This window comes from Tenebrio molitor, chromosome 1 (genome assembly GCF_963966145.1).
Source record: "Tenebrio molitor chromosome 1, icTenMoli1.1, whole genome shotgun sequence".
NCBI classification, from domain to species: Eukaryota; Metazoa; Arthropoda; class Insecta; order Coleoptera; family Tenebrionidae; genus Tenebrio; species Tenebrio molitor.
The window spans coordinates 45,494,976-45,509,590 of NC_091046.1; the positions used below are offsets into that span (position 1 = coordinate 45,494,976).

At 42.3% G+C, this 14,615-nt stretch overlaps 1 protein-coding gene and 1 long non-coding RNA gene across 5 annotated transcripts in view; one reads left to right on the top strand and one right to left on the bottom strand.

Annotated features, from left to right (window-relative positions):
- The window catches only part of LOC138137767 (discoidin domain-containing receptor 2-like), a 213,298-nt gene that overhangs the window by 159,915 nt on the left and 38,768 nt on the right, over positions 1–14,615 (top strand). For all 4 annotated transcript variants that reach the window (XM_069057332.1, XM_069057324.1, XM_069057341.1 and 1 more), the window contains exons 5-7: positions 5,610–5,757; positions 10,770–10,949; positions 14,201–14,334. In XM_069057332.1, coding sequence (XP_068913433.1) covers positions 5,610–5,757; positions 10,770–10,949; positions 14,201–14,334 — 462 coding nt within the window. The remainder of the gene's footprint in view (positions 1–5,609; positions 5,758–10,769; positions 10,950–14,200; positions 14,335–14,615) is intronic.
- Positions 1–14,615, bottom strand: part of LOC138138207 (uncharacterized) — a 112,493-nt gene that overhangs the window by 40,841 nt on the left and 57,037 nt on the right. The window lies entirely within an intron of this gene.

Here is a 14,615-nt window from a genome sequence, read left to right on the forward strand (position 1 = left end):
AATGTATAACTTGTGCGGCTTTTAGGTATGTATGTATATACTCGTATATATGTATTGACAAATTTATGACGTCTCGAAATTCCCTCGAAGGGTGGCGCACCTCTGGCTCCTCTTGCGTAATTTACGCGCCAACTTTGACGCAATTTTAAAACTCGAAAGGCGAAATTAATTTTTTCCCTCGACACAGGATGTACCGACCGATGAACTAATCCCGTCCCGTCTTTATTCCTCCCGATGACAAAACGCGCCACAAAACAGACGTCATTGTTCCTGCACACGCGAGATTATGTTCTTCGCAGACGCACGGACCCACATCATCATGCGTAAGCTCGCACTCGTTAATCATAGTCGTACCATTTGTCAGTCTTATCATTCGAGCGTCTTGTAACCCTTAAGAGCGCGCCGCCACCTTCCTCTCGACGACGCCGCCTCCGATCGTTTGTCCCGGTGCCGATTAAAACATGCATTCCGATCGAAAAATTGCATTTCCACATCCGGGAAGCTCGTCCGGGTGCGGCGGTTCCTCTATCTATTCCACGATTCGTTAAGAGCAGATCGTGTTTGGTACGGAATGCGACAGCATTAAGGAAAATTGACGGAGGGAATGCTTTACGGGTGTTCCGCGCGGAATTCTTAAAGATATGAGATTGTTTGCGAGCGCTTTATATGGATTTGATGTCGATAATGTCGGAAACTCGAGACCGTCACTTGTCACAAGATTGCCGTTTTATGACTGTTCGACATCTTAAAAACAACAGGTGCAGTTGCAGTTGCTCGAAAGGGTCCAACTTTGTCAATTAGGTTCGCAATTTAAAGCGGAAAACTATCGGATGCTGCCAAACTGTTTTTAAAGATGACAGTTGCACCACCCAAACTGTCACGGTAACGAGTGTTTGTCGAGTTTCCTCTCGAAAACTCGATCCGACAAATTCAAGTGGAACTCAGATCTGGACTTGTTGCTGGCCAGTATTTTTTCTTCACTTACTCACGCGTGCTTCCGAATTCTAACAGTTTATGACGTTCCAAACGTTTCAATGTTTTACATCTCATGAATGTTTTGTTTCCGAAACTCACAAAGTGCAGATCCCTTTCATGCACAGAACCACCGCAGAAACTGTCGCAACACTCCGGTTGAGAAGGTGGAACTTGTTTTTGTTTTGACAGACGCAGCGTAAATCACGCCTTGAATGCGCCCCCAGACTGGAAATTAGTCCCGCTTGTTAGCGCGCGATAAAAATCTACCATCATGGTGGCGCTGACAACCCCTTAATTAAGCATAACAAGTGACTACCAGCAGGAAGCGTTGAAAAAATTGCGGTCCGGATCGCAACTCCGTGGGTCTGGATGTTTCCATAAATAACGAACCGTGTTGGTGGTATCTTCCGGATGATAATAATAACAGAAACGCTGACGTGGAAATATCGACGTGGACGGGGCCACGTCCAAAAAAAAAAAAACACGACGAAGAAGAAACATGTGGAACGTGCAGTGTCGGATGGAGGTAGGTCGTGTTGGATGTGTAACTGGCGCCAGTAGCGCACTTCTGCACGGGGCAGGGGCGCACATTACCGTTTCATCATGCCCTGCTCGAGTTCCGTCTGTTCCCCGAGGGAAATTTGCAGCATGATACTGCGGATAATGGCGTTCGATGTTATAGGTGCATTTTGTTCGTTGTTGAATCGCGAGTTCGTTTATTGTGCCGGGATATGTTATTTGCGTCGCCGACGGGGGTGGTGTCCTTTTCTAATTTTATCCGGTCGCGTTTCCCCCGCCAAAATCAACATTCATTCATTCATTTATCATCACGCACAACACCGTCGTCTAGGAATGGTGATCCTGACCTGGTCGTAATGGCACGCGTTCTGCTCGATACCGAACGAACGCTCAGGCATTCTTTCCCGCAACTTCTGACCTCACAAACTTCCAAACTGTTATTGGATGTTAAATTTAATTCAAAACGAACGGAATAAAAAAGAATTACTTAGCTTTTCCTCGATTGTGTCTCCGAAAACGGTACCCCAGGTAGATATTTAGATTGTTTTTCTTTATTCTGTTTCTTTTCCATTTCCATCTGTCTTAAAAGTTATTTTTTAAACATCTTGCTCCGAGTCGTATCTATTTACGGAAACTCAAAAAACGTCTCAGTTTGTTTATTCGTTTTGGCAGATTTCAGTCGCTAATTTATATTTTCCATATGCGTCGAATATTATTTTATTTATGATATGTAATGAACGAATATTAATGGCTATTTGTATGTCGGAGGTTTATCGGTTAGCTGTATTGTTGGCAACCTATATCATGTCCATGATTAATTATGACGGCGTGACACCAACTTAAATTTTGTGATTGATTTAAAACCGAAATAGCTCTAAACGCTGATTATGTGTTTCGTTTTTTTTTGGCAACTAGCCCGACGATAAAAGCGCAAATGTCAAACTTTGTAATTGGGTCACCAGATTAATTCGTTACCTTTTCGCAATCAATTACTTTTGACGGCGAGACCGATCGTTCATTTGTGTTTTGTTTTTTGCATTTTCCTTGAATTTTCCTAACCTCCGAAACGTGGAACGTTTAAACGCGGAACAAGAACCGGAGCACCCCCAGGATGTTTTTCGGCTTAATTTTTTTGAATTAATAATATCCCTAATGTAACAACGTAAGAAAGTTAAAAAAAGCGGCAACAATGGAAACCCATTCACCCTCGCACAATGGACTTTGCCGTCGGGTTTTTCGTTGTTTACAAAATTTCGAAACAATTATAATTTGGCATTGTTTGTTTTGTTTTGAGAGCTAAGTAAAGGATGCTTTTTCATCGGGGAGTCAGAATAATGGCGGATATCGTCGGGCGGAACGTTACGAAATTATTAGGTTTCCATTCATCAAAATCTTATTCAGAGCAGTTGTGGCATTTCAATGTGCGATGAAAAGATTAATTCAATTACGTCGGACGAAATCTAATATTAAAAACGGAACGACGTATCAAACACAAAAAAAAACACGAACGCGGGACGGACGTTTCGGGGTAGAAAAATAAAATAATCACATTTAATCAAATTCGAACGACTTCCTTCTCCCTGGAAAGTAGCCAATACAAATCCGTATTTTTTTTATTGAACGGATTCGATGCGGTAAAACAGGTGTCCGTAAAATGCATTTTATGTAAAAATGCATGACTAAGCCTACCGCATTGCGGTTATTTTTATGCTACGTTATCCACGAGCGCTCGTGCAACAGCTGTCCACCCCTAATATACCATCAAGTTTTATTTTTATGTCTGCGTTGTCCACAAACCTGTAAACAGACCGAATTCGAATTGATGGGCCGAATGTGCGGGACCCTCTCGGTGTTTATTTAGCGACACAATTACTGCATTTCATCAAATCCACCGAACAAATAGAGTCAGTTGCGTCAACAAGAAATCGACATTAACCCCCGGCAAATTAAACGATCAAGATTTTTTTATTGCCCTCTAATCCGCAAAAACAACCTCCTAATTGTTTCGTTCTGAGAGTTTCGCAAGAAGCGGGATCGTTAGGTGCAGGGGATCCACCCCGATCGGGGGGTTGGCCCTTTTTGTTTTTTCAAGGTTCCCCATTGCACACAATCGGAGCCGTAATTACGACCACCGCAAATATTTGCGACCGGTAAATAAAAAAAGAAGCTTCGACAATCATTCATTTGAATAAAGATAATAGGTACACATTTAAATTTAGCCGAAATTGAAATCCATCCGCAAAACATTTTGCGTGTGGAAAACAAAAGTCTACGACGGAAGCGTGCGGTGAAGAATCTAGCGAGAAAATGACCGGAAGAAACGTAATTCGCCACGATTTCTTTACTACTTTTCTCACCTAACATCACTCTTGGGAAAAATTCTCACTTCAGTTGAAACTATTAGAAGGAATAAATGTGAAATACCATCTACCTCCTGAGTCCCTCCAGGACCGGATGTACGATATCGATTCAAAAAATGTTAAAATGAAACAGAAACAGAAGCTCATAACAAGACGGAAAGTCGAATACGTAACATAGACCAAATGGGAAAGATGGATATTGCGAAGCTGAAGACAAGCATGGCCTGCGGCTATTTTCTCTAACATGGTCGATAACAGTGTCTCTAATAACTTGGTAATTTTTTGTTAGACTTTATCCACAAAAATTTGAAACAAAGTCTGAACAAAAGAAGATATCTATGTCGACGCTACTGAATATTGAATTCAGAACCTACAAAGATTACCAACGGAATCGGAAGAAAAAACGAAGAAGAGATTTTACGTTTGGTCAAATAAAATAGATAGAAAAACAAGAACTGTTGTCTGTAAGAAAGACGCCTATAATAAACATACCTACGTGTACATGTGCTTGGACCATTTCCCTTCAAAAAATGCATCCAAAGTAAAAACATGTTTATGATCACTTCGTCCCTCAGTAGAGTGTCAAATATGTTTCCGTCATAAAATCGGGTGTTCATTTAAGTTTATCCTCACAGTAGGCGTTGAAGAGTCGATTGTGAACGCACCACTCCTCAGTCTCCAGAGCAAAAACACAAACAACGCAAAAAGTGAGATCAGTTGATCCGTGATTTGTATTCCGTGGAGCGTTCACAATCGACTCTTCAACGTCTACTTTGAAGATAAATTTAATGAACACCCGATATAATGCTGGTTAGATGTGACATTTAAAAAATAGATAGAAACCTGTACAAACCAGCGGAAAGCCAAATGTTACAAATTATTGACATAGTTTTGCGAAACACGTAATATGTCATAAAATTGTAATGCATAACAGATGCATTTCAATATAATTGTCAATAAATTATCGCACAGCAGCGCTAAAATTTAATATTTTATGCACACGCAACTTTTTTTAATTACATCGAGACCCCGATGAATGCGACGATACATCGGAAAAAACCAAATATTTTCTATTCGCATGTATTGTTAAATATATTTTGATTACATTTTATAATTAAATATAGTCCTGAAAGGCACATCGAAAATACCGTACAAACGACAAAAGCAAACGCTGAGTTTTCGTTTTAATTGCAAATTGTGGACTTCCATGCCCCACATCCAAAAATTTTTTTTTAACGGAATTAAACCGAAGATTCGCGATCCGAGTCCTGCGGTGCGTCCGTCACTCGCCTCGATTCAAAAAGGAAGAAAACACCACCTCCCCCTGCGACCACGTCAGCAGGAATGCGCGTCGTTTTTTTCCCTGCGATCGGACTGTGATTCGTTGTCGACACTTTTTATCCGTGTTTTAACACGGGGCAATAACGCAATTCATTACAAGGACGAAAAAAGCAGGAGGAATCCTGGTCTACACTTGCATCATGTTGCTTTCGAAATTTATAATGGGGGCTGTACGCGGTCCGGCTGCGCATTAAAGATACGCCAAAAAATAATCGCTTTTGTTCTTATTCATGCATTCCCGTGTTCAACAAGTCGGGCCGCGGATCGTTGTTTGTACAGAAAAGAAACTTTAATGGATGTTTTGTCCTGCGACACGGTTTTTCCATTAAAATGCCGGGGTAAACGGTGCTCTCTGTCGCCCCTTTTTTTCCTCCCCGTTAATAACTCAATTATGCAACGTTAACCTTTTTACAGGTGTTAACCGGAAACAGCAACACTTATCTGGTGGTGAGGCAGAGGCTGGAGTTGCCGTTCATCGCCAGCAAAGTGCGATTCATCCCCTACAGCGAACATCCACGGACCGTCTGCATGCGTGTGGAACTGTACGGGTGCTCCTGGGAACGTAAGTTGAACCTTTATTACTCACGTTACTGTCACATTAAGACATAATTAGGCGGAGCCTCATCCTTTCTTAGACAACTTGAACGCTAATGAACCACTTACCGGAGCAGAAAACTGGAACACGAACGAGCAACATCTGCGACACGGAACGCCGCGAATAGCGCGAGAAATCAATCATTATCGTCGTCTAACCGCTCTTTGTCGTTGTTCGCTGCCAACAGGGATTAATCTTCAAAAACGTGATCTCGGCTCCGCCCGATCAAAAACAACGGAAAAAAAAATCAACTACAGGGTGTCTTAAAATTATCGTATTCCGAGTTCGGGGCTTAGTAGGGGAGATCCTGTTGACCAAGTAAAAATGTAAAAAAAAAATTGCTGTCACTTTGAAAAAAATATCAAAGTTGCCAATATTTGTTCAAAAGTACCTGATTAATATTCTAGCTATGTAGTACTTCCCTTTTGAACAAAAATTGGAAAAATAAAACTTTTATTTTTTCGACATAAAGCTGTTTTTTCAATTAATGTCTTTTCATTTATACGGGGTGATTGATTTACGAGGAATAATGAGCCCGACGGAATAGAAAATGCAACCCACAATACATTGCAACAAAAAGCCGGACACCGAAGCGGTAAATGTCCGGGTTTTTCTCTTGATGAATTGCGGGTTGCATTTTCTATTCCGTCGGGCTCATTATTCCTCGTAAATCACCCTGTATTTTAATATTTTACATAATCATCCTGTACGTATTTCAAAATGAATGTCAACCATTTATATATTTATATATGAACCTTCAGACCCATATATCTTTGTAAAGACCCCCCCTATATTTTTTATTTTATTTTTCCGAGATTCCTAAGATTTTTCCCTACAAGACCCCCGACTTGGAATACGTTAATTTTGCGACACCCTGTATAATGCTCGACGGAAACAATTAACCCTTGCAGAACGCGTTTGTTGCGAAATTTAAAGAAAACAACCAATTTCCGATTTGCACGGGAAATGGATGTTCACGTAAACAAAGAGGACGTCATTTGGAATTCTAGCAATATTATCGCAACCGGCCGCGGCCGATGATTGGGCGTTCCGACCGCAGCTAATCCTTAACTCATTATCGATCGATGCGGCCGTATCGACATTGTCCCGACAACAAGTGGCGACAGATTATCGGGACGCTCCCGCTTCCATCGGACCTGGTGAAACGCGAACTTTCCCGTCAAAACGACGGGAAAAAAAACGACACGAAACTGCACAGGTTGCATCATCCAGCCGACGGAAAATAAACAACACGACGCCAGTGATAAGCGTAGTAAACACATCACAAAAGCTTCAAATAAAACTGGAAAATTGAATATCGAGGCGTCCGGGGAATATAAATTTCAGTTCGGTAAAAGCGTTTCATCAAAATCGTCGAAACTTCGATATGATATCTCCCCGTAATCCCATATTGGTGTTTGCCGGCGTGTTCGGTACGGCACGACAGTCGAATAAAATTCAATTGACCGGGGAATGATCGGGCAAAACAGACGTTTTGCAATGCGAAGGTAAATGGAATCAAATGGCGCGTTTCGACCTGCATATCACGCCAATATTCGTACACAAAGGGTCGTAATTTCGAACGGAACCGAGCCAAAGGAGCTTTTGCAACAACGTGCGGGCGCGCCATCTACGCTCCGACGGCCGAGACCACCGCTCTCGCCGGCGCCATCTGTTACGCACGTCTGGCGAAAACAAAAAAAAAAATGCAAATCGAAATTGAAATTTTGGCCTTTTGGGTGGCGGCGCCGCTGTGCACTTCGGCGGGTCTGTTTGGTTTGACGAAAATCTCGTTAAAATGTATGCGCTTTCCGGGGCAATCGAGTTATTTTCTAGTTGTAAGTTGGCAAGATGAGTAAACAGCGCGTCATCCTGCCAGCTCTCGAGGGTAAACAAGATACATGCAGAGGCGCTTAATTGCCGTGTATCCGCACACAGCGAAATAATCTTCGGAACGATGGAATTAAGAAAGAGGAATATCAAAGCGAATATATAAAGTTGAAATTTAGAGATGTCTGTGTAATAATTGAAATACATTAGGATGAGGAGGAACCGTTTGAGATTCTATAGAGAACTCGCGCACTTAGCTGTTTAGATATGGAGATAGTCTCCACTTCAAAAACGAACGAAACCACCGTAAAATGAATATTTAACTTGTCATAATAGATGTGGAAATGTTCCAGAGAAAACCTTTATCGCGCCACGGCACGACCCCCATTGTGATGTTTATATTTAATTAGACCCCGTTTTCGTTCTTTACAACGTTTTGTGGCGACAAACGATGCATCGTCGACAGATAAAAACGCTAAACGAACGCGTCGGTGGTCTAGACGCGTACATCCTCTCGAAAACTGATCCATTCAAACCGACTCGTGATTCTGACGTTTTTTTAATTGAGATTTGTCGAATCGGTTTCCTAGTTTCATGTAAAAATCGTTTTCCGAGATATTCTAGTCCATTAAGTGGCGGCTTTTACCTTCAGCTCCAGATGAACGAGCAAATTACGATATTTTTTTTCAAAAGGAACTTGTTCCGACGCAGGTATTTATTGGAGAAACTCGGCGTTATCAAATTTATTTTAATATAACGCTTCGCCAACAGAACTTCCACAGCTTCGACGATGAAACCGGGAAAAATGTGCGCCGATTTTTTTTCATAACTCGTTTTCAAAAGAAAATCTTTCAAAAACGAACAACGAGCGGACGGGGGATGTCTCTCTGCTTTTTAGATTAGAAAAAAAAAACATATTGATGTCGACGTAAATGATACGTTTTTCGCATTTAAAACCCACCCTCGCAGAGAATTCATTTAAGAATTCATATTAAAGAGATAATCAGACGGTCTTGTGCAGAGTGCTCCGGGAAAAACGTCAGACTAGAAGCAGTGCAAGGGGAAGCTGATGTTCTTAACTGCATTTCTCCGCTCCAAATTGAATAATAAGTACAATTAACTTTGCGAATACACACAACTAAAAGAAAATCTCACGAAACGTCGAGGAAATTAAATTTGGTTTGTTAATCGAGGAATTACTGTTTGTCATGTCCTACCATTTCCACCATTTCAAACGGTCATTTGACAAATGAGTTGTAGGGTAAAAATATTAAAACAATTAAATTTGCTCTACTCATTTCATGAAAGGAAGAAACGGATAGCTTCAATTGTACATGTCTAGATGTAATGCCGTGTTTGTATTACGTTGACGTGATAATTATAAATTTTAATTTGTCACAAGTGTTTCAAGTGGGAAAATTGAAATCCGGAAATGGATATTTGATGTAGCTGAAATGGCTGACTTTACTTGAATTAATTACTCGAATTGTGATTCAAATAAGATGAAATAATCCGTTAAGAGACGAAACAGACGTTTTAACATTCAAGAGACTAACTAGTCAATCTTAAAACCTCACACCGTGGGTGGTTAATTAACTACCGATCTGGCAAATTTTTGAAAAATTATACGAAAATACGAGGATGGTGGAAATTTAGAAAAAATTAAGACCGACACCTGACTGGTTTCGATCAAAATCGTGTGCACCTTCTAACGATGCAAATTACGAATCCGCCAACGACTGGATAATTTCCAGGCGGGGGTGATGGACACGGACCATTTTGGATAGTTAATGGTCCAGATTCCAGACTGGCTTTGTTCGTGGCCACTTCTCGAAGCGAAGACACCATCCACATCGGAACCTCTTTAAGTAAATACCAGATTCGGATCCTCCATCCGCATCGGCGGATGGACTTGATTAAAGCGTCTTGGTGTTTGGCTAACGTACCGCAAACTAATACCGTTTGACCACGTCCCCCGGACTGGCCGCATTAAGCAGATTGGCGTCCGATTGATCCCCGCCCCCCGGATCGATCGGTCAAAGACTGGATTGGACGGCGGTCGCGTTTCACGGCTAATTGTCGAATTAGAAAAACAACAACGCAATCGGATCACGCGAGCACTTTACCGGATTGCGACCGGATTAATCGGCGACGTCCGTTCCGACGAATTTTCAATTAGCCTGAAAGTTGTAGCGGCCCTTTTCGCCGCAGATAGGGCCCGTATCAAACGCAGATGCGCCTTATCTCGGGTCCGGAGTTGGGTCCTCGCCGAGGGCGCACCGAGGGTCGGTGGAAATCTGATGTGCCCCGGGCCGGACGGACCTCTCTGATCATATCTCTCAAGATCAAATTGCCAGACAGTTTCGCCGTGCAAATTACCTTTATGAAATTTGGCGCGCCCCTCGGATTTCTCGCCCGAGTGCCGACTTTCAACTTTCGACGAGGGCGAGGATCCAGGATCGGACGTTCGGGGGGTCCAGGTGTTTTCCGGGTGACCTGCGGAGTACCGCTCTGAAATTCTAACTTAATCCTGAAACAACGAAGGCGAGGGAACATCTTCACGGCGCACCCCTCGGACGGATCGCGACTCATACATTACTAATAATTTAATCAGTCCGCGTCAAAAGCCAATTTAAATAATATCCGGTACGCAGTCTTTAATGAAGAGTTATTATTCATCGCGAGACCCATCAACTTACATATTCAAGAGCACACGTCACGCTCCCGCTTTACTACGAAACGTGGCGGGTCAACTCCACTCTCCCACGTTTCAATCACCGTCGTCACCGAAGGGGTCGTGACGAGATCCCCGTCGACCTTCAGGTACCGTTCATGATCGCATCGCTTATTTGCATTGCGAGATTATGTTTTTAAGGGTCGAATTTCGAACGGGCGGCTTTATTAAATTTGCATACGCACACCGCTCGCTACCCTTTCGCACATCTTCCTCCCTCCGGTCCCGGTCCCTGCGGACCTCGCCGTCTAATGAAGATATACCGCACCGCGGGATCATACATAATGCCGTAATACCCCTGTCACGTGCACGGAGCGTCATCAACACATCCACCCCCCTAAATTAAAAGTTTTCTTAAGCCCGACGACGTCGTGTTGATCGCGTGGTAATTAACTGTGCGTGTGTGATTTTCCAGAAAACATCATGAGATACAACGCGCCCCGGGGGGAATCCCGCGAGCCGGATGTTGATCTCGAGGATATCAGCTACGACGGGACGCTAGAGGGCAGCCAGATGAGGGGCGGACTGGGACAGCTGGTGGACGGACTCTACGGGGACGACGACTACCAGAAGCAGCAGCAGGGGGAAAATTCAGGTAAAAATTCTGCAAAACAAAATTGGAACGCTTCCGGTAAATGCCAGCAAATCGAGAAAGAAATTTAAAACTTTCTGCGATTTAATCGAGGCAAATAACAAGTCCCAAGAAAAACATCTTTGAAATTGTAAAAAAAAAACTGTAATTTTATCTTTTTCCAGTTTGTCAGCGTGAACTTGTGTTGTAAATATGTTTTTGGCCTCCTCAACTCTAAATGACATGTTTAAACATTGTGAACAGTTAGGGTATCATGATTTTTACACACTAACCAAACTATCTGTCGTTTTACCGCACGGAGTGTGTAAAATAACAAGAAAATTTTAAGCTTTCTGGAACCTCCAAAAAATGTTTAGCGTATCACAAATAAAGTCCATTTATACTAAGACAAGATGCCGCTACCATTAATTCGCTCAGTTTTCAAAAATGAACAGAAATTTATTGTTTTCTTCTAAAGTCTAATGGCGCCATCTTGTGGTGTAAATCGTAAGCGTGTCAGTTATCGGTATAATAGATGACTTTCTGCCATTTCATTAATTAAATATCAGTCTTTGACAGGTTTTGCAAAATTTTTGGTTACAACAAATTTCAAATTTGCGAAAACAAGTATGTAATGGGTCGTCGGCCAAAAAGATTAATACATTACTAATACGGTAGGCATTTTACATCGCTCGATTTTTGTTAAAACACTCCCGCTGCGCGGTCGTGTTTCAATCTATAGTTGACTCAAGTTACAAAAAACCACTTGTCAATTATAGGGGATTGAATATTTTCCATATAAGTACAGTTTTAAAGTAATTTCAAATGACTAATGCCACAAAAGTGCTGTTGCAAAAAGCAAAGTGGTTTTTTGCAACTTGAGTCAACTTTAAAAACCTCGCGCTGTAAAATGTAGCCTACCGCATATGTAATGTAAATAACTATAGCGTGCGTGCCAATTGCATGTTGTAGATTTGCTAACACTCTACGCTACGCTCGTCTGATCTTTTTTTACGATTTTTTCGACGTAATAAAAGCTCCATAAAACGCGCAAAGATTCAATTTCTTGTGTTTTAGTTGTCGCAGATCACAATTAAAACGCACCACCGCCGTCTGGTCGTCTTTCGGTTTCTGTCAATTCGACTGGGAACGGCTGCGATGCACGCTCAGATAAATCCGCCCCGCGGAATGGCCGGGCGAGAATCCGCAAATTTGCAGCCCCATAAACGGCGCAATATTTGCGCTCTTCCGTCTTGGAACTCGATTTTCTCGCGGCAAAGACAACGTTGCCGTTAATGTCGGAGACGGAGAGCTCCGGTTAGGTGTAGTATTTGGTAGGAGATTAGGGCATGAACTCTTCTGGAACGTGCTCCGACATACCCGTGGTGTATTTGCGCACAGATGGCACGATAAAGCGCGCGCCCCAACAACCTTATCTCGGCCAGCAGACCGACGGAACACGCTTTATCTGCTCCCATTGTCGAATACATGAATTTTAAATATTGCGAATTTGTACAGGTGGCGCGTTTTAAAAGGGGTCTACGTTTCGCGTTTTTCTCTGAACCGGAGCGACCACCCAAAAATTATGCCATCACGGGGAGGGACGGTCGATTCCGGTCGAGGGATTAATTTATGGGCCGACTTGTTGCGTCTTCATCGTCGGAACCATTCTTCGGATGAATTTATACGTCGAGTGTCCCATTAAAGTTAATGGATTCGTCAAAAGCGTGTCACTTGGGTGGCATCGCCGATCTCCGGAGTCGAGATTCGGGTGGTCAATCGTCGTCCGCTCGAAGAATTGATTTATCAAGTCTGGGGTAGGTTGAAAGGTCCGAGGACCGGCTTTGCGAAAAAAATCCGACGGAGATTGGATTGGATGCGTGTTTCGAGCACCGTCAGGAAATTAAACATAACTTTTAATTTGAAACAACTTGACCTATCCTATCCAGATATCCGGGAAGATTGTGCAAGCTGGAAAGGGTCTAGTAAATCATTCCAGATGGTCGACGTGTGTTTTTGAAAGCTGTACTCCCTACGTTTCTGCTCTGCGAGACTCTGCAAAATTTCTTTCTCTTCGACATCATCCGAAGAGCAATTTTCGCACCAAACACGTTGCAACGAAGATTAATTAATTAACGGCGTTACAATTTTTATATTATTTATTGTTCGCGTAACTTATTAACTTATTAAAAAAAATCATATAAGAAATCTTCCTGAATGTATAAATTAAATCATCAGATGGCATGCAGAAAAAGGTGAAAGGCATTTTGAGTGAAATATCAAAAGCTATTCTACTAAAACTTTAGAAACTTTGGAGTTATTTAATCTAGATTAGTGCACAGAAGAATACGGCATTCTGAACGAAACATTCAAGGCAACATATTAGGTACTTGAAACTTTTGAACTACTTTGAGAAGACCATAAAGGATAAATAGATAAAAAAGGATCAGAAATATTTTGGATGGCGTTTCTAAAGCAACTTAAGTTAAGAATTTCATCTACCTATGTATTTTGTCTGGGTGTTGTAAATTTAGACCTTTGAGCTGTTTCGTTTAGACTGGTGCAGATAAAAAGGCACGAGACATTTTCGGGTGAAAAAAATAGAAAAAACTTGGAACTTTTTGGTTATTTTGAAAAAGAACACTTGGAAGAAATTTTGAGTGAAACATCTATCGATAAAGTTGGAATGAAATTGAGGAACACGGAAGAAAAAAAAAATGTCAAAACGATAGGTAATCTTAACAATTTGAGAGCGACACTGCTCGAGTTATTTTTTTGTCGGCAGTTTTTGTTTTGTGAAAAAGTAAAATACATTTATGGAGGATTTTTTTTCGGTCGTTTGAAGCCGTAGGTGTTCGAGTATGCAAAACAAGCGCCACTTTATTATCTCCGATCAAACAGGGTTACTTAACCCGGCAACTGGAAACTCCTTTATCAATATTGGATAAAACCGGGCGCTTTGATCAAGATAAAAAGACGACGACGTCTCGCCCAGTTGATGAATGAAAAAAACCGTTAATAATAGATGGGATCAGGTTTAAATTCGAGCGTTCCCGTGTAAGTCCTCAAAAGAGTCGTCCCCGCTAATGTGATGAGGGTTTTGCACTTTGCGGCCTCCTGAACGTAATCAAATATTTACCTGTTGCAATAAAGACAAAGAGACCGGCTCGGCTCGGGCAAAATTGTTGCTAAATGATTTAAGCCGCGCCGATGCCGGCCCATAATGGAGAACAAATGGCCCATGTTCGTGTAACTGTATGAACGTTTCTTTCCAGGAAGCCGTTGGGTGGGATGGAATAACGACACTCGAGAGGGCGAGCCGCTCGATATCACTTTTGAATTCGACAGCATCAGGGAATTCGGTGCAGTTCACCTGCATGCCAACAACATGTTCGCCAGGGGTGTGCAGGTCAGTATGTCCAGGGTGTTACTACCTTTTACGACTTCTCTCTTAGCCGTAAAATTTAACTTTAGAACAGGTTGTGTGGACCATCGATCGGGGTGCGGGTGCCTCGTGGCCGTCACGGCCAAACTGTGGCACCACCCCCGGACCGACGCGATCGGATTTCCTACCGAACGGGATCAGTTCCTCCAGGAAAAAAAATCTCCCACTTTCCGCACCCTTCCCTTGGAACCGTCGCAAAACGCAAAGCCTGTAAAGTACATCGCAGCCAAATATTTACCCGGCAC